Source organism: Dendropsophus ebraccatus, chromosome 9 (assembly GCF_027789765.1).
Source record: "Dendropsophus ebraccatus isolate aDenEbr1 chromosome 9, aDenEbr1.pat, whole genome shotgun sequence".
In the NCBI taxonomy this organism is placed as follows: domain Eukaryota; kingdom Metazoa; phylum Chordata; class Amphibia; order Anura; family Hylidae; genus Dendropsophus; species Dendropsophus ebraccatus.
In genome coordinates this window covers 73,945,159-73,969,845 of record NC_091462.1, presented here as the reverse complement: position 1 = coordinate 73,969,845, position 24,687 = coordinate 73,945,159, and the positions used below count along the sequence as shown (strand labels likewise).

The 24,687-nt window shown below is 44.3% G+C and overlaps 2 protein-coding genes across 5 annotated transcripts in view; both read right to left on the bottom strand.

Moving 5' to 3' along the window:
- Positions 1-1,618: 1,618 nt before the first annotated feature.
- Positions 1,619-10,254, bottom strand: LOC138802193 (hemoglobin subunit alpha-5-like). 2 transcript variants are annotated; one of them, XM_069985380.1, is made up of 4 exons: positions 10,159-10,254; positions 3,192-3,430; positions 2,749-2,953; positions 1,619-1,802 (listed from the first exon to the last, which is right to left on the bottom strand). In XM_069985380.1, exons 2-4 carry the CDS (start codon positions 3,284-3,286, stop codon positions 1,674-1,676), a joined length of 429 nt encoding a protein of 142 aa, XP_069841481.1. In that variant the 5' UTR covers positions 3,287-3,430; positions 10,159-10,254; the 3' UTR covers positions 1,619-1,673. The 2 variants fall into 2 exon arrangements, with proteins under 2 accessions (XP_069841481.1, XP_069841482.1); XM_069985381.1 differs by having other exon boundaries at positions 3,192-3,323.
- Positions 10,255-20,622: 10,368 nt separating this feature from the next.
- LOC138802191 (hemoglobin subunit alpha-5-like) overlaps positions 20,623-24,687 on the bottom strand; it is a 32,170-nt gene continuing 28,105 nt past the window's right edge. For all 3 annotated transcript variants that reach the window (XM_069985377.1, XM_069985379.1, XM_069985378.1), the window contains exons 2-4: positions 22,405-22,643; positions 21,681-21,885; positions 20,623-20,781 (exon numbers count right to left, since the gene is read on the bottom strand). In XM_069985377.1, the coding sequence (XP_069841478.1) occupies positions 20,653-20,781; positions 21,681-21,885; positions 22,405-22,499 (429 nt within the window). In that variant the 5' untranslated portion in view covers positions 22,500-22,643 and the 3' untranslated portion in view covers positions 20,623-20,652. The remainder of the gene's footprint in view (positions 20,782-21,680; positions 21,886-22,404; positions 22,644-24,687) is intronic.

Sequence of the window (24,687 nt, the reverse complement as noted above, 5' to 3'; positions counted from 1 at the left end):
TAAATCTCCCCCATTGTCTCTAGTGGTGCCCACTAAATTACAATATGGTACCCAGTACACTTCTGACCAGACTAAACAAATACAGATGCCTGGTCTGACCCCTAAAGAAATACAGACCCCAGACTAGTCCCTTTAACCCTTAGAGGACCGGGCTAATTTGCAATTTCACACTTCCGAGTTGCATTTTTTCACCTAGAAACCCACATGAGCCCTTTTTTTTTGCGCCACTAATTTTACATTGCAAAGACAGGCTGAATTTTTCCATAAAGTACACTGCAAAAGCAGGAAAAAAAATAAATATGTGGTGAAATTGAAAAAAAACCTGCACTTTTTATTTGGGTGGTATTTGTTTTTACGCCATTCGCCATGGGGTAAAATTGACTTGTTATATATGTTCCTTAAGTTGTTACGATTACAACGATATGTAACATGTATAACTTTTATTGTGTTTGATAGCTTGTAAAAAATTCAAACCATTGTTAACAAAAATATGTTCCTTAAAATCGCTCTATTCCCATGCTTATAGCGCTTTTATCCTTTGGTCTATGGGGCTGTGTGAGGTGTCATTTTTTGTGCCATAATGTGTTCTTTCTAGTGGTACCTTGATTGCGCATATGCCAATTTTTGATCACTTTTTATTACAATTTTTCTGGATTTGATGCAACCAAAAATGTGGAATTTTGCACTTTGGGATTTTTTTGCGCTTACGCCGTTTACCATGCAAGATCAGGAATGTGATTAATTAATATTTTGGGCAATTACGCACGCGCCGATACCAAACATGTTTATTTATTTTTATTTATAACATGGGAAAAGGGGGGTGATTCAAACTTTTATTAGGGGATGGGGGGGTTTTGATAAATAATAACACTTTATTTTTTTACACTTATACTAGAAGCCCCCCTGGGTGACTTCTAGTATAAGTACACTGATCTCTCATTGAGATCTATGCAGTATAGTTATACTGCATAGATCAATGAGATCGGCACTTGATTGCTTTCGAGTGTTGAGCCGGGATCAGCGCCATTACGGCGGACCGTGCCCGCTAATAGCCGCGGCCTGGGCTACATGCAGCACCCGGGACCGCAGCATTTCAGAGCTGGGCCGCCGTGCGCCCCTGCTCTTAAGTTCCCTATGCGACCGCTGGACGTACAGTTACGCCAAGGGTCGTCTAGGGGTTATATATAGGGACCCGAGACCTAAATTAACAGACCCCAAACTAAAACCCCTTGTTTAATTCAAACCCCAGACCTCTTTATCCAATACAAATATGTATAGAACCCAGACTATACCCCTTAAAGAAATCCAAAAAATAACCCTAAAACAAAGCTTGAGCCAGGCCAACCAATAAAATACCTTACCATTTGATATATATATATCGATCCCAGACTAGACCTCTTAAAGAAATACAAACCCCCAAACTAGACCATTTAATTAATACTCCCTAAACAAATACAGAACCAGACCCCCTAAATAAATACAGACCCCAGACCAGACCCTGGAGATAATTACCTGTCCCCAAACTAACCCACCTGTGTGATATATGTATTGATATAAATAATTCTTCTTCTTTGTCATGTATGTAGTAATCAACACAGAGTCACAAATGTTTGAATACATTTTATTGAACTGGTTAAGTCACGTTAACAACCAGTTATCACACTGAGCCCAGTTTATCTGTACTTGGACACCAGGACGGAGGAGACAGCAGACAGGAACTTGTCCCAGGCAGCCTGAGCGACAGCGTTGAAGTCACCGGGGAAGTGGACAGCCAGAGTCACCTGGATGGAGTGGGACAGCAGCTACAAGAGAAACAGAGTAGCATTAGGAATCATACCATCAAATGAATAGTGATTACATAACTGTTACCTGTCTCATCATAGTGAATATAGGATTATTTATTTACTACAGACCCATGGTAATAAAGTAATAGCTCAGAAAATGCAATTTGCTATAATAAGTCTTTTACACAAAAACTTATCTATAACAAATATGTTTACAAGCTTTAAAGGAGAAGTCCGGCCCTGGCTGAAATCTTATAGGCAGCAGGGACATGGGTGAACATAACAACCAATTTTTACTTACTCTACCTGTGTCCTCAATCCGCTATGTGACTGGCTACAGGACACCATCAGAAAACTCAGGGAAAAATACCTGTCCAGCCTGATGGACTAGACGCTTAGCCAATCAGTGACTGCAGCAGCATCCCAATCCAGTCACTGATTGGCTGAGTGGTCAGTCCATCAACCGGGTAATCATGCTGGCTCTGGTGGAGATCCCAGAGATCAGCGGGGTCCCAGATCAGCAATGCAACACTGAAGTGGGATGGGGAGAGGTGATTTGTGCAGGGGGGTGTTTTTTTATGTTCCCCCCTGCCCCTGCATGTTGAAACAAAAATTACATGGCCAGACTTGTGCTATGTTCACACACAGTAAAATAAAAGCAAACTATGACTGTGAATGAGTGAAAAGAAACAGCCATATTGTGCGAAAGCAGATTGTAAATAAAGGGCATGTTCATTATTTTTACAGAAATACTTAATTACGGCTGTTATTCTATACAGGGAGTGCACTCCGGGCAATTTCCCATTGACTTCAATATAGCACATTATTACATTGAAAAATTATGGTTGTATTTCGGCATTATTTTCCTGTGTGAACATTGCAGTATTTCAGATCTTCTAGAAAAAGACATTACTTTTACTTTTTTTATAAATCTTCCTTTATGTATTTTGAATGAATGACTTACTCTAAAGTTTCCAGGGTCAACCCTGAGCTTCTGGGCGTGCAGGTCACTGAGGGTGGACAGGGCACCATCGAGGTTATCCAGGTGCTGGGCAGCATTGACAACGGCATTCACAATCTTCCCTCCATGGGTGCTGAGATCACTGGAGCCATGGCTCAGGTTTAAGTGGCTGAAGTAGGTCTTGGTCTGAGGGAAGCTCAGGAACAGCCTACAGGGAAATCAAAGATGTAGTCACTATAAAGTATTTTTTAAAAAATACATGGATAGATAGATAGCCGGCGTGTATACTATGGATTCCCTCAGCTGCAGCACAATGTCAGTTATGTATTTATCACGACCGTGTTGCAAATTGTCAACAACGGCCATGATTAATACTTTACTTGCGTTGTGTGAACATGGCCTTACATTTATTAGACATATAGAAATAATAGAGAGGTGTGCATTACCTTTCCAGAGCCTCTGCTCCAATTTCATTAGCATGGCCTGCAATCTTGGCCGCAATGGAGGTGATGGCAGCCTTCTCAGCAGCGGAGAAAGTCATGGTTGGTTCAGGTCAGTGCAGATGAACTGGACAGTCCCTAATGCATAGAACTTGTCATGTCTTTTTAAAGGGAACTGGACTTGGTCAACAAAAAGCAGACACTCTGCTATTGGTCACTAGTGTGCTACACCCTTACTCTTATCTCTGAAACAAAAAAGAAAGATGTCAGGGATCCATAGTGCCTGATATGGAGGCCTATCTCTTTATCTTCCCATATGGTAATCACAGTATGCACAACAAAGCACGTAGCTTATTGTGACATAGTCTAATAGCTTTGCTCACTTATTCAGACACTACTATATTCAATCCCAAAACACATCTCCTATATTGTTCTAAATTTATGGTCCATGGTCTGTGATTTCTTATACAGTTATTTCAAACAATGAATTTTGATACTTTATGCTCAGTATCTATAAAGTATTCTGGACAAGTATTAAACTTTATTCCATGTTAAACGCACTAAATAATTTCTGATCTGTAATGTAAAAAAAGACATTGTGCGAACATAGCGTTAGCCTACCTTTTATTACAAAAGTGGCTCAAAATGATAAAACACTCTAGTGACACAGATGGAAAAACGCACTGGGAACCTATTCTTAGCAAACAACAGGAATACTTTAAATGTCAATCAGGATGCTTACCCTATAGCATCATGCTACCATAGACTTGCATTGTATAAAAAACTGATTCATCAAGATCCTGGTGTTGAACAGGATGAAAAAATTTAATTTTTTTCTAACAATTTCTACAGTCTCCAAAAGGTTCCTGACACACTTTTAACCATGGTGTAAGCCCCACTGAAAATTTTTCTAAATGTTTATAAACAGGGCCGGTTTTAGACTAAATGTGGCCCTGGGCAAAGTTAAAGGTGGGGCACCAAATGCTGAAATATTGTAGCAGCAATTTAAGGTTCCCATACACTTGTTGGTGGTACCTGCTGCTCGTGGTGGGTTCGGCCATCAGTGTAAGGTGAATGGGGCTCTTTGTACAGTCCTCTGACATGATATCAGTGGACATATGGGGTTGGGCTTGATGGAAAATCAACATCAACCTCTTTGTTCTCAGAGAGACAAGCCGTCATCAGATCTGTCTGGCTATGGCTTACCCCTCCTATAGAGAACACAGAAACGCTCAGCTGTGCCGAACATTCCTGTGTATGGGGAGGACAGGGCCAGATGAGATTATATATATATATATATATATATATATATATATATATATATATATATATATATATAAAATCTCTCATTAGTGATGTGTGTGCAGCCCTTGCTGTATATAGTGAACAATGAAGATATATACTACCTGATCACATTCCCCGGTGTCCTCAGGCCTTGTCTGTGGGATCCCCCAGTCCCAGCTCTCACTTCTGGTCCTCTCTCTGAGGTGACAGGCCGTTCAGCCAATCACTGGCCGTAACAAACAGACAAAGCCTGAGGACACTGGGGAACGTGATCAGGTAAGTAACAGCTTTATTATGTTATACGCACAATCATCAGACAATGATTTTTACACTTGCCAAAAGACAATGATCAGTTAATTACAGTTGTCTCTATATACACAGAGCGATATCGGCCAGGTTAGGACAATTTTTGCTCTGTATATTAGGACCCTTAGTCACATTGAGTCAATTCAGAAGGTTACATGCGGGGACTGCCGCCACATGCCGGGACTGCCACTAGTGGTGTAAACACAAAAACTATTTATATGCATTGTTTTAAAAAATAAAATAAAAAAATCACTATATCAGGACCAAATATTACCTCCATACCGTTATTGAAGAAAACTATACTATATATAGGCCAATATTACCACCATAAAGTGACTGCCCCATAATGACACTATATACACGCCAATATTAGCACCACACCATGAACGCCACATAATGATTCTATATACACTATATACAGACCGATATTACTACTATAGACTGACCACCACATAATGACTCTGTATACACTATATACAGACCAATATTACTGCCATAGAGTGACCACCACATAATAACTCTATAAACACTATATACAGACCAATATTACCGCCATAGACTGACCACCGCATAATAACTCTATATACAGGGCTCCAGACTAAAAAATTTACCTGGGAGCCATTGGCTCCTAACCTGAAAAATTTAGGCGCCAAATAGAATATTTGGTCGCCAACATTTTAAACCATGTAAAATTAATGTTATGTTACATGGGACTTACTGTGTGCAGAGGCCGCGGCAGCCTCCTCCTCCTTTAGATCCTTTCTTTTCTTAGTTTGAAAATGTTCAACATGGAAACTTGCAACTTGACAACCATATACAGTCTGACAACCATATACAGTCTGACAACCATATACAGTCTGACAACCATATCCAGTCTGACAACCACATCCAGTCTGACAACCACATACAGTCTGACAACCACATACAGTCTGACAACCATATACAGTCTGACAACCATATACAGTCTGACAACCATATCCAGTCTGACTCAGTACTTCAGCCTCACTTGGCTAGCCTTTTAATGAGGCTTACTCTTCTGAACTTGAACTTAAAGGGAACCTGTCGACCCCCGTGCCGGGGTGACAGGCTCCCAACCCCCCGTTAGAGCCCCCTATGCTCACCTCATCGCGCCGGGTCCCGCTTCTGAAGATGGTCGGGTCACGGAGATCTCAGCCGCTGCAGCCCGGCGTGCGCTGAGAGATGAGTCCAACGCTCAGAGAATGACAGGAGAGTCCAGCGCTCCGTCATTCTCTATGAGCGTTGGACTCATCTCTCAGTGTGCGCGCCGGGCTGCAGCGGCTGAGATCTCCGTGACCCGACCATCTTCAGAAGCGGGACCCGGCACGATGAGGTGAGTATAGGGGGTTCTAACGGGGGGTTGGGAGCCTGTCACCCTGTCACCGGGGGTGACAGGTTCCCTTTAAAAGCTTGCAACAGTCTATACATACTGAGCTAGACTTATGACTGCAGCCATAGTGACCCCCCCACAAGATGTGTATATAGATAGATATATCTCTCACCTAGTGACTAATGCAAGTGACCCCCTACAATACAGACACCTGAGGGGCCCTGATAATAATAATTGTGCATATATCTATCTCCCAGTGTCTGCAGCCAGTTTGCCCTACACTTATAGATGGCCCCCTCCCCTTATAGATGGCCCCCTCCCCTTATAGATGACCCCCTCTACCCCCATTATAGATGCCCCCTCCTCCCCCCCATTATAGATGACCCCCTCTTATAGATGACCCCCTCTACCCCCATTATAGATGCCCCCTCTTCCCCCCCATTATAGATGCCCCCTCTTCTCCCCCCCTTATAGATACCCCCTCCCCTTATAGATGCTCCCCTCTCCCCCCCTTGAAGATGGCCCCTCTTCTCCCCCCCTTATAGATGCCCCCCTCTCCCCCCATTATCGATGCCCCCTCTTCTCTTCCCCCCTTATAGATGCCCCCCTCTCCCCCCATTATAGATGCCCCCTCTTCTCTTCCCCCCTTATAGATGCCCCCCTCTCCCCCCATTATAGATGCCCCCTCTTCTCTTCCCCCCTTATAGATGCCCCCCTCTCCCCCCATTATAGATGCCCCCCTGTTCTCTTTCCCCCTTATAGATGCCCCCTGTTCTTTGACCCCTTATAGATGCCCCCCCTTCTCTTTCCCCCCTTATAGATGCCCCCCTCTCCCCCATTATAGATGCCCCCCTGTTTTCTTTCCCCCCTTATAGATGCCCCCCTCTCCCCCCATTATAGATGCCCCCCTGTTATCTTGCCCCCATTATAGATGCCGCCCTTCTCTTCCACCATTACAGATGCCCCCCCCCCCCTTTCCTCTATGCTAAGCAATATTTAAAAAAAACAAACACACAAACTCACCTGACAACCCGCTCCCCCGGCGATCCTCTTCTTCTTCGGACGCTGTCCCCGGCTGATGCGCGGCTGCCGGGGGTGTCCCGTCCTATCCCCGGCAGCGCGGCGCATCAGTGAGCTCTCTGTACGCCGGGGCTGTGACTTCTGACACAGGAAGCGTCTCTGACGTGCGCTTCCTGTGCCGGAAGTCAGGGCCCCAGGCAGCTCACTGATGCGCCGCGCTGCCGGGGATAGGACGGGACACCCCCGGCAGCCGCGCATCAGCCGGGGACCCGGACTTAAAAGAGACAGCGCGCCGCCGCCGGGGCCAGTCGCAAATGGCGCCCAGATTAATAAATCTGGGCGCCATTTGCAAAATATCAGTCGCATTGGCGACCATTTTGGTCGCCATCTGGAGCCCTGATATACAGACCAATATTACCGCCATAGACTGACCACCGCATAATAACTCTATATACAGACCAATATTACCGCCATAGACTGACCACCGCATAATGACTCTGTATACACTATATACAGACCAATATTACTGCCATAGAGTGACCACTGCATAATGACTCTATATACACACTATATACAGACCAATATTACCGCTATAGACTGACCGCCACATAATGACACTATATACAGACCAATATTACTGCCATAGAGTGACCACTGCATAATGACTCTATATACACACTATATACAGACCAATATTACCGCTATAGACTGACCGCCACATAATGACACTATATACAGACCAGCACACACCATGACCACCACATAATGACTCCATATATACACCATATACAGACCAATATTACCACCATAGTGTGATCACCACATAATGACTCTATATACACACTATATACAGACCAATATCATGTGGCGGTCACTGTATGGCGGTAATATTGGTCTGTATATAGTGTATATAGAGTCGTTATGCAGCGGTCAGACTATGGCGGTAATATTGGTCTGTATATAGTGTATATATAGAGTCATTATGTGGCGGTCACTGTATGGCGGTAATATTGGTCTGTATATAGTGTATATATAGAGTCATTATGTGGCGGTCACTCTATGGCGGAAATAACTCTATATACACTATATACAGACCAATTTTACCACCATAGACTGACCACTGCATAATGACACTATATATACACTATATACAGACCAATATTACCGCCATAGACTGACCACTGCATAATGACACTATATATACACTATATACAGACCAATATTACTGCCGAAAAATGATCACTACATAATGACACTATACACAGACCAATATTACTGCCATAGAGTGATCACCACATAATGACTCTATATACACTATATACAGACCAATATTACCGCCATAGACTGACCACTGCATAATGACACTATACACACTATATACAGACCAATATTACTGCCATAGAGTGATCACCACATAATGACTCTATATAAACTATATACAGACCAATATTATGTGGCGGTCACACTATGGCGGTAATAATGGTTTTTATATAGTGTGTATATAGAGTCATTATGCATTATGTGGCGGTCAGCCTATGGCAGTAATATTGGTCTGTATATAGTGTATATAGAGTCATTATGTGGCGGTCACTCTATGGCGGTAATAACTCTCTATACACACTATATACAGACCAATATTACCACCATAGACTGACCACCACATAATGACTCTATATACAGACCAATATTACCACCATACAGTGACCGCCACCTTATTTTTTTCTCAATAAAATACCCCGTGTTGCCTTAGTGACATCATGATACAGCAATGTTTCTATCTTTGCAGATGACACCAAGCTTTGTAGTACAGTACAGTCTATGGAGGATGTGCAGATGTTACAGGATGACTTAGACACACTGAGTGTTTGGGCGTCCACTTGGCAAATGAGGTTCAATGTGGATAAATGTAAAGTTATGCACCTGGGTACTAATAACCCGCATGCATCATATGTCCTGGGGGGAGTTACTCTGGGAGAGTCGCTGATGGAGAAGGATCTGGGTGTACTTGTAGATAATAGACTACAGAACAGCACACAATGTCAGTCAGCTGCTTCTAAGGCCAGCAGGATATTGTCATGCATTAAAACAGGCATGGACTCACGGGACAGGGATATAATATTACCGCTTTATAAAGCTTTGGTGCGGCCCCATCTGGAGTATGCCGTCCAGTTTTGGAACCCGATTCATAAAAAGGATGTTCTAGAGCTGGAGAGGGTACAAAGACGGGCAACTAAACTAATAAGGGGAATGGAGCATCTTAGTTATGAGGAGAGATTAAAAGAATTACATTTGTTTAGTCTGGAGAAGAGACGTTTAAGGGGAGATATGATTAATTTATTTAAATATATAAATGGCCCCTACAAGAAATATGGGGAAAAGATGTTCCAGGTAAAACCCCCTCAAAGGACAAGGGGGCACTGCCTCCGCCTGGAGAAAAAAAGGTTCAATCTCCGGAGGCGACAAGCCTTCTTTACCATGAGAACTGTGAATCTGTGGAACAGTCTACCACAGGATCTGGTCACAGCAAAAACAGTAGAGGGCTTCAAAACCGGCCTAGACAAGTTCTTAGAGCAAAATAATATAAATGCATATGTATAGAACCTATCGCCCCTCCCCCTTCCCTGTATCCATCCCCTCCTTGGTTGAACTTGATGGACATGTGTCTTTTTTCAACCTATTAACTATGTAACTATGTAACTATACATAGGAGCTGCAGCCAATCAGCGGCCTCAGTGGTCACCAGAGAATGGCTGCAGCTCCTATATACAGTCTATTCACCTCAACACTTGGAGTCAGCAGTGCTTCTTATACACACACACTAATATATATATATATACACACACACACACTAATATATATATATATATACACACACACACTAACACATCCATGAAAACACATTACACAGATCCAAACCATCCAGTCCACACACTACACACAGGACATGTAACACACACTACATCCATGCATTATACACCTACATTTATACACACACTACATGTACAGTATACTTACCCCCTCTAACAGCATGCTGGGTGTAGTTGTCCTTGTCCATGGCAGCAGCAGCAGGAGGTTCTGCTCCTTACACTGCAGCCCTCTCCTCTATCGTCCCGACAGCTCCACACCAGGAAGAGAGAGGAAATCACATGGTACAGAAGGGAGGGGGAGGGGGAAGCTACACACTCCGGAGCAGAGCGTCCTGTAGCCTCTGTGTGACCCCTGATAGCAGCCATCAGCTGCAGCCAGAGATCACTGACAGAGGCTGCAGGACGCTGTCTGTGCGCTCCTGCACCTAACACTCACTGTAACTGGGGCAGGGGGCCCCTGGGGGATGGGGGCCCTGGGCAGCTGCCCTCTTTGCCCCCCCCTAACGCCGGCCCTGTTTATAAAGGAGAAGTCTAGCGATTTCACAAATGCAGCAGTCGGCAGGCTGGAAATTGATTACAAGTAGGAACTTTCCTCTCTGCATGCCCGCGGTTAAATCCAGGAGCGAGGCGGGGGACTGGTGTAGCAGGCCAGATTAATCCCCGTCCAGATTATACCCGGGTATAAAATGGCCTAGGCCAGAGTATACTCCGGGGTATAAAATGGCCTAGGCCAGAGTATACCCCGGGGTATAAAGTAGCCTAGGCCAAACTCTACCCGGGGTGTAATATAGCCTAGATCAAACTATACCCCAGGGTGTAACATAGCTTAGACCAGAATATATTCATCCAGGCCAGAATATATCCATCTAATGTCGAACCAGGCCACAGTATACCCCGGGGGATAAACCCTACACCTGGGGATGTAAAACAGCCGAGGCCATGCTATATCTCTCCGGGCCATAATGTTATTACTTCACTGGTTTTCTCACTTTATCTCTAATTTGTTGAAAATATGGATATTTTCATACCCAGAGGTGTAATATAGCCTAGGCCGTACTATAAACCTGGGGAAAGTCTTGCCCAGGCCACAATATACCCCGCCAGACTATATCCCTCTAAGTTATCATGTCACTGGTTTTCTCAATTCTGACCCAGGCTACAGTATAACCCAGGGGATATATTCTATACCAGGGGGTCTAACATAGCCTAGGCCAGAATACCTCCCTCCAGGTCATAATGTTATCACTTCACTGGTTTTCTCAATTTATCTCTAATTTGTTGAAAAGTGTGCAGGTTTGTTTTTTTTATCATACTCAGACACATAGCTGCTTCCTCTTGTTGATAAATACAGTACAGTGCTTACATGGAAATGACAGTAGGTGTCATTGTCCCATCACTGCGCATTGTTGCGCAAAAAATCATCATTAGACACAAGTGCCTTGAAAATTTATTGCACAATTTATGCGTTTTTTGCAGTCTGTTTTTTTTCATAGCGGAATCCCGCCGCGCTCAGTGTGCTGCTTTGAGTGAAGAAGAGGGCGCGCTCTTCTTTGCTGCCGACACTCTCCGCTCACAGAAATGACATGTCATTTCTTTGAGCGGAGAGGGGAGGGAGCGGACACTTGTGCGCCCTCTCCTTCACTCACAGTGAGACAATGAGAACGGCGGGGTTCCGCGGTGGAACGCTCTGCTGTGGAATTTTGACGTTCTTGCTTAGTGTGAATGGTACCTATGGGGAAGGCAACCAATCAGATTCCACCTTTCATTCCTCACAGACTATTTGTAAAATGAAAGGTGAATTGGTTGCTAGGGGCAACTGAGCCAGTTTAACTTTACGCCATGTTTGATAAATCTCCTCCAATGTGTTTAGATTTTTAAGATTTTCATCAGTCAGCTTTTCACTTAAAGTGACACTGTCACCCCCTTAGTGCATTCTGACATCTCTACACAGGTGTAAAGGGTAAATTTAGTGTTTTTCATACCTTATTTCATATCATACGTCATGGTGCTTGTTCAAGTAAAAAGTGTCCTTTTATCAACTGCAGATTGTATTAAGTGGGCGTGGTCTCGCGGCACTAGCGCCACATAACCCCGCCCACAACGGCACGGTTGGCCCCGCCCCCTTGACGCCCATTGGTTGTCCAACGTAAAGGGGGTGGAGTCTAGACCTTTCGGCCAGCCTGTTCCAATGGCCGACGAGGGGGCGGGGCCAATTGTGCCGTTGGGGGCGGGGTTATGTGGCGCTAGTGCCGCGAGGCCACGCCCACTAAATACAATCTGCAGATGATAAAAGGACACTTTTTACTTGAACAAGCACCATGACATATGATATGAAATAAGGTATGAAAAACACTAAATTTACCCTTTACACCTGTGTAGAGATGTCAAAATGAACAAAGGGGGTGACAGTGTCACTTTAACTCAGCAGACGAAGCCGAATCCCCAATAAAATGTTGAAAAATTAAGTAATTCTTGTGTATATCACTCAATGCTACTGATTTCATGGGGGTTTAAAATGGCCTGAGGGGGTATGAATTGGCCTAGGCCGAAATATACCCCGGGGTATAAAATAGCCTAGGCCAAAATATACCTGGGGTATAATCTAGCCTAGGCCATTTTAACCCCGGGTATAGTCTGGACTGGGGGTATACTCTGGCCTATTACACCGGCCTCTTAACCCCTGCTGGGCTCTGGGATCTCACGTCACAACGTGGCTGATGGACTGGCTGCTAAGCTAGTCAGTGAATGGGGTGGAATGCCGCTTCAGTCACTTATTGGCCATCACAACGTCATCACAACCTGGGGAAAAATACCTTCCAGCCCCCTGCCTCCCAAGGCCGGTCCCGCCGCTCACTGCAGGCAGGGAGGTAAGTTACTACTTGTAATCAATTTCCCACTGCCCCTGCCAGCTGCCTCATTTTCGAAATCCCCAGACTCCTGCTTTAAACTTGTTAGAAAATAATAGATAAATCAAAGGGATATTTGCAATGGATACCGAAATGTGATATGAACAGGGCCGCTTTAACCAGAGGGCACATGGTGCACGTGCACCGGGCCCACTGGTTAAAGGGGCCCCCCCGAGCAGGCCGGCCGTTGCTATGTGCGACCAGTGCGGTCGCACAGGGCTCCGGCCACCAGCCTGTCATGGGGGAGCGCCATGGATGGGTAATCTACTTACCCCTCCATGGCGCCCCCTGCAGGGCCCCCCCGTCCGCCGCTGCCCCCGTCCGCTGCTGCTGCGGCGCTTCAGCGCTGCAGCAGCAGCGACACTGACAGAGAGAGAGCCATTGGCTCCCTCCCTGTCAGTCACTCACTCTTGTGGCCGCACTTCCTGCGGTCACAAGAGGCCGCGCTCTCCCTCTAGCGCCCGACGTCACTAGAGCGTCGGCGCGAAGGTAAGGGGAGTGCAGCCTCTTGTGACCACAGGAAGTGCGGCCTCAAGAGGGAAGAGAAGAGGAACGCGTGGACCCAGGTGAGTAAAAGTGTTTGTTTTTTTCAATGTTATATGGGAGGGGGAGCTATATACTATTGGGGAGCACAGGGGGCTATATACTATGGGGGAGAACAGGGGGCTATATACTATGGGGGAGAACGGGGGCTATATACTATTGGGGAGCACAGGGGGGCTATATACTATGGGGGAGAACGGGGGCTATATACTATTGGGGAGCACAGGGGGGCTATATACTATGGGGGAGAACGGGGGCTATATACTATTGGGGAGCACAGGGGGCTATATACTATGGGGGAGAACGGGGGCTATATACTATTGGGGAGCACAGGGGGCTATATACTATGGGGGAGCACAGGGGGCTATATACTATGGGGGAGCACAGGGGAGCTATATACTATGGGGGAGCACAGGGGGCTATACACTATGGGGGAGCACAGGGGAGCTATATACTATTGGGGAGCACAGGGGAGCTATATACTATTGGGAAGCACAGGGGGCTATATACTATTGGGGAGCACAGGGGAGCTATACACTATGGGGGAGCACAGGGGAGCTATATACTTTGGGGGAGCACAGGGGGCTATATACTATGGGGGAGCACAGGGGGCTATATACTATGGGGGAGCACAGGGGGCTATATACTATGGGGGAGCACAGGGGAGCTATATACTATGGGGGAGCACAGGGGGCTATACACTATGGGGGAGAACGGGGGCTATATACTATTGGGGAGCACAGGGGGCTATATACTATGGGGGAGCACAGGGGGCTATATACTATGGGGGAGCACAGGGGAGCTATATACTATGGGGGAGCACAGGGGGCTATACACTATGGGGGAGCACAGGGGAGCTATATACTATTGGGGAGCACAGGGGAGCTATATACTATTAGGAAGCACAGGGGGCTATATACTATTGGGGAGCACAGGGGAGCTATATACTATGGGGGAGCACAGGGGAGCTATATACTTTGGGGGAGCACAGGGGGCTATATACTATGGGGGAGCACAGGGGAGCTATATACTATGGGGGAGCACAGGGGAGCTATATACTATGGGGAGCACAGGGGGCTATATACTACTGGGGAGCACAGGGGGCTATATACTATGGGGGAGCACAGGGGGTTATATACTATTGGGGAGCACAGGTTAGCTATATACTATTGGGGAGCACAGGGGCTTTATACTATTGGGGAGCACAGGGGAGCTATATACTATTGGGGAGCACAGGGGTCTATATACTATGGGGGAGAGCACAGGGGGCTATATATTATGGAGAGCACAGGGGGGCTATATACTATTGAGGGGGAGCACAGGGGGGCTATATACTATTGGGGGAGAGCACAGGGGGGCTATATACTATTGTGGGAGAGCATAGGGGGGCTATATACTATTGGGGGAGAGCACAGGGGGCTATATACTATTGTGGGAGAGCACAGGGGGGCTATATACTATTGTGGGAGAGCACAGGGGGGCTATATACTATTGTGGGAGAGCATAGGGGGGCTATATACTATTGGGGGAGAGCACAGGGGGGCTATATACTATTGTGGGTGAGCACAGGGGGCTATATACTACTGGGGAGAGTGCACAGGGGGGCTATATACTAATGGGGGAGCGCACAGGAGGGCTGTATATAACTGGAGGAGCACATGAGGGTCTATATACTACAGGGACACCTTAAAACTATGGAGGCACAGAGGGGTGTAACTATGTAGGAGTACAGAGGGGTGTAACTACTGTATAGGGGTACAAGGGACCTAACTACTGTATGTGTTGGAGCCTAAAATATTTGTCTGGCAGATTCTGGAGAGAAGATTCACAGCCAGGAGAAGACTTCAAGGTGGCCCACGCTGGATGGAGAGAAAAAGAAAAGGTGACAGACTCTGATCGGAGAAGACGCCTCCGGTGAGACACTGGATGTAACGTCACTCTGTTATAGGCTTGTACTGATAGGGGTCATGGTGTGGCGGTATTATGTAATGGTATCAATGGTGATATCTTTCTGTTTTGTTTAGTGCAGTTTTTATGTAATATGTAATTACTGAATGGTGGAAATAGTGTTATAAGGTAACTACTGTATGTATTGGGGCTCTTGATACAGTGTGGGGGCAAATTCAGTACATTATACAATGTGCAGAAAGGTAAGGGGGGGCCCACTCTTGAGGGCTGTGCACTGGGCCCACCAATGTATTAAAACGGCCCTGGATATGAACACTGTGATTTGCCCACTATCCTTGTGTGCAAAAACTATATAAGGGACAACTATGTTAAGTGAGTACAAATAGAGTGGGCTCAGCAGTAGCAAATTAACTGTGCTATAGTTTGGCTTCTCACAAAGTGTGCCCTTCAACGACACCATATGTATAGTTTACACAAGGGAGGATAGACTGAAGAATTTTTTCAGCAGCTTGTCTTGCTCTGTATAACAGTCATATAGTTACCAAATGCCAGAATACAAGTAACACATATCATCACATACATTTTCGGATTATACTGTTATGGATTAAATCTATATAACACCATATTCTTACTAAAAATAAAGCCAATTACAACAAGGATAATATTACCAATATGTACGCTATACAAGGTATAAGTAACATTCTAGACCATTATTCTTTTGTGTTCCAATACCTGATTATAAAATTGTCTATTTAGCTGTTCATTGGTCATTCTTATGCTGGGTTTACAAGGAGCGATAATTTGCCCGATCGAACGATGAACGATTTCGAAGTAACAATTTTTTTTTTTTATAACGATCAGTGTTTAGACAGAAAGATATATTGTACGGAAAAAATCGTTTTGCAATTGTTTTGCGATCGCTTAAGCCTATCTCGCACATAGGTTAAATCGGTGAAGGACTGTTTAAACGGAACGATCTGCAAAATTTTTGTGAATGACGAACGACAATTTAAGAACATGTAAAAAGATCAAAATGAACGATTTCTCGCTCGTCATTTGATCGTTCGCTGCGTTTACACGTCCGATTATCGTTCGAATTCGATTGTTATCGTGCAAATTCGTTAATCGTTTCGTGTTAACACAGCATTACTCAGATCATGGTTGAAATATTATTTGTATGCAGCCCCCTGTAGGTTACACACTCAATATTATTTTTTCTTTTGGGTTAACCATGAATTTATGGTCCCTTATTGGGAGTTTAAGTGTTTTTAATTGTCTCTTGGTGTTTTTCCTTTTTTTTTTATATTCAATTTAAATAAAATTATTTTTCAAGTGATTTAGCATTAGTTTGTGGAGTGCACTCTATTTTTGTGTCTTGTCTTTTCTTGTGAATAACTGGCGTAAGGATCAGATGACTGTTTCTCATGTACACTGTGCACACAGTATATTTTTTAACTATTTCCATATTTTTAAGACAAGCACTGTTCTGCTGGAATTACTAATAGGCAGGTGTAGATTTCTGCCATGATAAACTGTGATAAATTAGACACAGGAGGGAGTCATGCCCCCTCCCCACCTTGCTGTACCCCCACTGGCCACCCATCAGTCGAGCAGGGCTTACACTAAGGAAAAGGCAAACATTTCATATGTGCCCCAAGGTTTATAATGTAGTGGATTATTACTCAAGAAAAACAGTGGTGCTGTAACATTGTCCACTGCCACGCACTGCTACTTTATATAAATTTGGTGACCATTGGCACTGAAGGGACATTTTTAAGCCCTGTGCTAAATACGCTGGACTTAATAAATGTTCTAACTTGTGTTTCTACCAGTTTTCCACATAAGAAAAGTAGAAAGCCAGCTCACCATTCCTTGGTTAAAACTCTGCACAATCAAACTTCGTATACGTGCGCATAGACATTAAGAAATTGATCAGTTTTTAAGCAAAAAATCTTCAATCTTTATTGTATTAGATCCATAAAATCCAAAGACCAGCATCTCCCCGAGGATGAATGTCTACGTGTTTCAGGTGGCTTACACCCCCTTAATCATGACATGTCTAGCTATATGTATAGCGAATGTGAGAATTATGTAGATTGAAAATTGATAGTAGCAAACACAGACTGAGACCCCTTAAACAAATGTAATGTTAGACATGCACTGATGAACAAATACAGACACCAAACCAGGCCTCATAAATACGAATACGAAACGAATACACATCCCAGATCAGAACAAATACAGGCCTGTAAATCAATACAGACCACACTTCTCCTCAATAAATAAAACCCCAGAACAATTACTCTACCTAAACACAGACCCCAGACCCCCCTAAAAAGTACAAGACCCCCTAAAATACTATAAAGTTAATATATCTTCTTGACGATTTTCCCCTGTGCCCTGCTGAATGCTAAAATAAGCACAGTCATGTTGCTTAACTAGAGATTGGTGCAACAATAGAAAGGCTTGTGCAGAACACAGGACATACCCACAAACTAAATAAAGACCCCATGTCACATCCCCTAAATATACACTCCTCTTCAGAGACTACCACTACCTATGTATGGCTGCAGAAATTTTTTGTTCGAGGACTCTGCTGGTCTAACCCTTCTGGAAGAGTAGGGTGGCGTTGGAACTTTTAATATATATTATTTATATAAGTTATATATAACTAAGCTGAGGTCATCAGCCTCCTTGACCTCTGAGGAGTTGTAAGAATCCCCAGCCCTAGAACTCACGACGTGCGAGATCTCCAGCTATACTCAGTACTGAAATCTCGGAAAGCCAAAATCTCGCGATGTCCGAGATGTCAGTACTCAGTACTCTAGTGCACGAAAAAGGAAAGCCGAAATCTCGGACATCGCGAGATTTCGGCTTTCCTTTTCTGTGCACTATAGTGGCGTGGCGACAAGAGCGGCAGCGGCAAAGCCGCAACGTATCTGCTGCTGTTGGATACCTGGGGGCCGAAAAAGTTCGGAACCCGGGCCGCAAATGGCCCGCGGGCCGGACTAGGGACATGCCTGCCCTAAATAAATACTAACCCCAAATCAGACCCATTATATATATATACAACGAGAAGACACCATATAGAACCACAGGTCCAAGTCCAATTGTTAATACAAAACAATCCCCTTAAACTAACATTAACTGCTGATACCTGCATGGCTTTATTTCTAAGGGAGCTTGTAGCCCCCTACACCCCTGGGTGCTGCTGCATAAAACATTTTGTCTCATAAGCAGTGTCGGACTGGGGTACCTTGGGCCCACCAGGGAATTTGATTCTAGGGTCCCTCCCTACATATACTAGATATAACCAGCGCCAAACCTTTCACATTACTATAGCGACTTTGCATGGAGCTGTGTATGTGAACTGCAATGCTAGCTCACTCCTAGTAACTTGTCAGTCACTCTATGCAAACAGCATAGCGTGCCATTTAAGTTTCTTGATAAAATAATATATAATAAGATGAAACCCTAGGTTACTATATAGAAGAAATGAATGACCGGGTGACAGGCGTGTGCAGCAGTGCTGGGGGATTATATGTCATCCTGGAGCTGCTAAACAGGGAGGCCCAGCTCCTGATCAGGGGCCCACCAAGGGGTAGGGCCCACCGGGGGATTCCCCTGCTCCCCTGTGGGCCAGTCCGAGCCTGCTCATAAGACATTGTCTCTAGTGGTCCCCAGTGGTGAAGAGGATTGAAAGTGTAAAGAGGGCCACTAAATTACAATATGGTACCCAGTAGACTTCTGACCAGACTAAACAAATACAGATGCCTGGTCTGACCCCTAAAGAAATACAGACCCCAGACTAGTACTTTTAACCCTTAGAGAACCGGGCCAATTTGCATTTTCACACTTCCATTTTTTTTATACTCCTTGTGCTTAAAAGGCCATAGAACTTGCATTTTTCCTCCTAGAAACCCACATGAGCCCCTATTTTTTGCGCCACTAATTGTAATCCGCAATGACAGGCTGAATTTTTTCATAAAGTACACTGCAAAAGCTGGAAAAAAGTAAATGTGTGGTGAAATTGGAAAAAAAATGCATTTTTTATTTGGGGGGTATTTGTTTTTACGCCATTCGCCATGGGATAAACCTGACTTGTTATATATGTTCCTCAAGTTGTTACGATTACAACAATATGTAACATGTATAACTTTTATTGTATGTGATGGCTTGTAAAAAATTCAAATCATTGTTAACAAAAATATGTTCCTTAAAATCGCTCTATTCCCAGGCTTATAGCGATTATATCCTTTAATCTATAGGGCTGTGTGAGGTGTCATTTTTTGCGCCAGGATGTGTTCTTTCTATTGGTACCTTGATTGCGCATATGCCAATTATTGATCGCTTTTTATTAAAATTTTTCTGGATTTAATGAGACCAAAAATGTGCAATTTTGCACTTTGGGATTTTTTTGCGCTTACGCCGTTTACCAGGAATGTGATACATTAATAATTTGGGCGATGACGCACGCAGCAATACCAAACATGTTTATTTATTTTTATTTATAACATGGGAAAAGGGGGGGTGATTCAAACTTTTATTAGGGGAGGTTTTTTTTTTATGAATAATAACACTTTATTTTTTTACACTTATACTAGAAGCCCCCCTGGGTGACTTCTAGTATAAGTACACTGATCTCTCATTGAGATCTATGCAGTATAGTTATACTGCATAGATCAATGAGATCGGCACTTGATTCGGCAATCGAGTGTCGAGCCGGGATCAGCGCCATTACAGCGAAGACCCCGGCCAGTTATGGAAGCAAGGATCGTCCCTCCGTGACTATGTCGCGGGGAGGCGATCAACCCCACTAGACACGTGGGATAAGGCCGCAGTAAGTTTTCAGATGGGGTGGAAAAATGGGGAGGAAAAATGCAAGTGCTTTGGCCTTTTAAGCACAAGGAGTAAAAAAAAACCGGAAATGTGACAATGCAAATTGGCCCAGTTCTCTAAGGGTTAAAAGTACTAGTCTGGGGTCTGTATTTCTTTAGGGGACAAGACCTCTTAAAGAAATACAAACCCCCAAACTAGACCATTTAATTAATATTCCCTAAAGAAATACAGAACCAGACCCCCTAAATAAATACAGACCCCAGACCAGACCCTGGAGATAATTACCTGCCCCCAAACTAACCCACCTGTGTGATATATGTATTGATATAAATAATTCTTCTTCTTTGTCATGTATGTAGTAATCAACACAGAGTCACAAATGTTTAAATACATTTTATTGAACTGGTTAAGTCACGTTAACAACCAGTTATCACACTGAGCCCAGTTTATCTGTACTTGGACACCAGGACGGAGGAGACAGCAGACAGGAACTTGTCCCAGGCAGCCTGAGCGACAGCGTTGAAGTCACCGGGGAAGTGGACAGCCAGAGTCACCTGGATGGAGTGGGACAGCAGCTACAAGAGAAACAGAGTAGCATTAGGAATCATACCATCAAATGAATAGTGATTACATAACTGTTACCTGTCTCATCATAGTGAATATAGGATTATTTATTTACTACAGACCCAGTAATAAAGTAATAGCTCAGAAAATGCAATTTGCTATAATAAGTCACAAAAACTTATTATCTATAACAAATATGTTTACAAGCTTTAAAGGAGAAGTCCAGCCCTGGCTGAAATCTTATAGGCAGCAGGGACATGGGTGAACATAACAACCAATTTTTACTTACTCTACCCATGTCCTCAATCCGCTATGTGACTGGCTACAGGACCCCATCAGAAAACTCAGGGAAAAATACCTGTCCAGCCTGATGGACTAAACGCTTAGCCAATCAGTGACTGCAGCAGCATCCCAATCCAGTCACTGATTGGCTGAGTGGTCAGTCCATCAACCGGGTAATCACGCTGGCTCTGGTGGAAATCCCGGAGATCAGCGAGAGGTCATTTGTGCAGGGGGATGTTTTTTATGTTCCCCCCTGCCCCTGCATGTTGAAACAAAAATTACATGGCCAGACTTGTGCTATGTTCACACACAGTAAAATAAAAGCAAAATATGACTGTGAATGGGTGGAAAGAAACAGCCATATTGTGCAAAAGCAGATTGTAAATAAAGGGCATGTTCATTATTTTTACAGAAATACTTAATTACGGCTGTTATTCTATACAGGGAGTGCACTCCGGCCAATTTCCCATTGACTTTAATATAGCACATTATTACATTGAATAATTATGGTTGTATTTCGGCATTATTTTCCTGTGTAAACATTGCAGTATTCCAGATCTTCTAGAAAAAGACATTACTTTTACTTTTTTATAAATCTTCCTTTATGTATTTTGAATGAATGACTTACTCTAAAGTTTCCGGGGTCAACCCTGAGCTTCTGGGCGTGCAGGTCACTGAGGGTGGACAGGGCACCATCGAGGTTATCCAAGTGCTGGGCAGCATTGACAACGGCATTTACAATCTTTCCTCCATGGGTGCTGAGATCACTGGAGCCATGGCTCAGGTTTAAGTGGCTGAAGTAGGTCTTGGTCTGAGGGAAGCTCAGGAACAGCCTACAGGGAAATCAAAGATGTAGTCACTATAAAATATATATAAAAAAATACATGGATAGATAGATAGATAGATAGATAGATAGATAGATAGATAGATAAATGAATGGTGATGATGATAATAATAATAATAATAATAATAATAATAATAATAATAAGAAGAAGAAGAAGAAGAAGAAGAAGAAGAACAATAATAATATAAATGTTTGCAATAAAATGTAAAACGTTTAGGCAACCAGATCCACACGCACCATTGAGTGAACCGACAGGTTCTCTGCAGCCGCTATTCAATGAATAGCGGCCGAGAAAACTGACATGTCAGATTTTGCGTGGCGGTTAGCAATTCCAGCCGGAGTGTATACTATGGATTCCCTCAGCTGCAGCACAATGTCAGTTATGTATTTATCACGGCTGTGTTGCAAATCGTCAACAACGGCCATGATTAATACTTTACTTGCATTGTGTGAACATGGCCTTACATTTATTAGACATATAGAAATAATAAAGAGAGGTCTGCGTTACCTTTCCAGAGCCTCTGCTCCAATTTCATTAGCATGGCCAGCAATCTTGGCCGCAATGGAGGTGATGGCAGCCTGCTCAGCAGCGGAGAAAGTCATGGTTGGTTCAGGTCAGTGAAGATGAACTGGACAGTCCCTAATGCATAGCACTTGTCATATCCTTTTAAAGGGAACTGGACTTGGTCAACAAAAAGCAGACACTCTGCTATTGGTCACTAGTGTGCTACACCCTTACTCTTATCTCTGAAACAAAAAAGAAAGATGTCAGGGATCCATACTGCCTGATATGGAGGCCTATCTCTTTATCTTCCCATATGGTAACCACAGTATGCACAACAAAGCACGTAGCTTATTGTGACATAGTCTAATAGCTTTGTTCACTTGTTCAGACACTACTATATTCAATCCCAAAACACATCTCTTATAATGTTCTAAATTTATGGTCCATGGTCTGTGATTTCTGATACAGTTATTTCAAACAATGAATTTTGATACTTTATACTCAGTATCTATAAAGTATTCTGGACAAGTATTAACTAGTGATGAGCGAGTACTAAAATGCTCGGGTGCTCGTTACTCGAGCCGAGTATTTCCCGATACTCGAGTGCTCGTTTCGAGTAACAAACCCCATTGAAGTCAATGGGAGACTCGAGCATTTTTTGAGGGGACTCAAGTTCGGTAGAGAGAAGGTCGTGTGAAAACCTGTCAACCTCAGAAATTGATGGAAACGAAAATGGACAGGAAACAGCAGGGGCAGCATGTATGCATGCCTCTGAGGCTGCCAAATGCACCATTATGCCTAATTCTGTGCAACAGCCTGGTTAAAACAGAGGTAGGCATAGGGACCACCCAAAAACTCAGCCTGACACAGCATGGCATTGAGAACACAGGGAACCATTAAAACAGAGGTAGCTTATCATGAACCACCCAAAAATTCAGCCTGACACAGCATAGCGGTGAGGACAGAGTGAACAAGGTAGAAGCGGTAGCCAGTCAGCCTTCCAAAAATTATACCAGACCTAGCATGGCAGTGAGCTCACAGAGAACCAGTAAAAGTGAGTGAGGAAGAAAGTGAGCCTCCCCAAAATTAGGCCAAACACTGCATGGCATTGAGCACACAGAGAACTGCCCGGATCAGCAGTAGCCAACATGGAGGCCAGGCAGGAGCAACAGTAACCAACATGGAGGCCAGGCAGGAGCAACAGTAACCAACATGGAGGCCAGGCAGGAGCAACAGTAGTTAACATGGAGGCCAGGCAAGATCATCAGTAGTAGCCAACATGAAGGCAAGGGCAGGCACACCAGTAGTCAACATGGATGCCAGTTAAGGCCCAGCAGTAGTCTACATGGATGCTAGTTAAGGCCCAACAGTAGCCAACATGGAGGCAAGGGCAGGCACACCAGTAGTCAGCAGTAGTCAACATGGATGCCAGTAAAGGCCCAGCACTAGCCAACATTCAGGCAAGGGCAGCCATTACAAGTGAGTCCACTCAAAAATTGGAGTGAGTCCAGGGGCTGGGATATGTAGTGGACATTAACCCGAGTGCTGACAGCTAACTGGCTAGGCCAGTTGTCAGTCAGCACTCACCATCAAGGGTACACTTGATGCCTCTCGACCAGGGGTGGTGAGGCCCCGGCCACGGCTATACAAAAAAATAAAAAACAGCTGGCTGGTTGGCGGGGGTGCGATCGGCGGGCCCCTGGCAACCAGTCCCGCTCCTCTGCAGATGTAGTGTGACGTCAGGCAGTGAGGACACATAGAACAATACAGTCTTCTTTAGAGGCCCTGGAATTTGAGAACACAGGGAACCATTAAAACAGGTAGCATATCATGAACCACCAAAAAATTAAGCCTGACACAACATGGCGGAGAGAACAGAGCGAACAAGGTAGAAGCGGTAGCCAGTTAGACTTCCAAAAATTATACCAGACCTAGCATGGCATTGAGCACACAGATAACCATTACAAGTCAGTAAGGAAGCAAGTGAGTCTCCCAAAAATTAGGCCAGACACAGCAGGGCCTTGAACATACAGATTACCATTACAAGTCAGTGAGGAAGCAAGTGAGTCTGCCAAAAATTAGGCCTGACACAGCAGGGCCTTGAACACACAGATAACCATTACAAGTAAGTGAGGCAGCAAGTGAGCCTCCCAAAAATTAGGCCAGAAGCAGCATGGCATTGAGCACCCAGAGAACCATTACAAGTCAGTGAGGAAGCAAGTGAGCCAACCAAAAATTGGAGTGAGTCCAGGGTCTGGGATATGTAGTGGACATGAACCCGGGTGC

Coding starts and splice junctions, on each gene's coding strand:
- LOC138802193 (XM_069985380.1), bottom strand. CDS start 3,286: ATGACTTTCTCCGCTGCTGAGAAGGCTGCCATCACCTCCATTGCGGCC. Junction 2,954..3,191: donor GGAGCAGAGGCTCTGGAAAG/GTAATGCACACC, acceptor ATTTCCCTGTAG/GCTGTTCCTGAGCTTCCCTC. Junction 1,803..2,748: donor TTGACCCTGGAAACTTTAGA/GTAAGTCATTCA, acceptor TTTCTCTTGTAG/CTGCTGTCCCACTCCATCCA.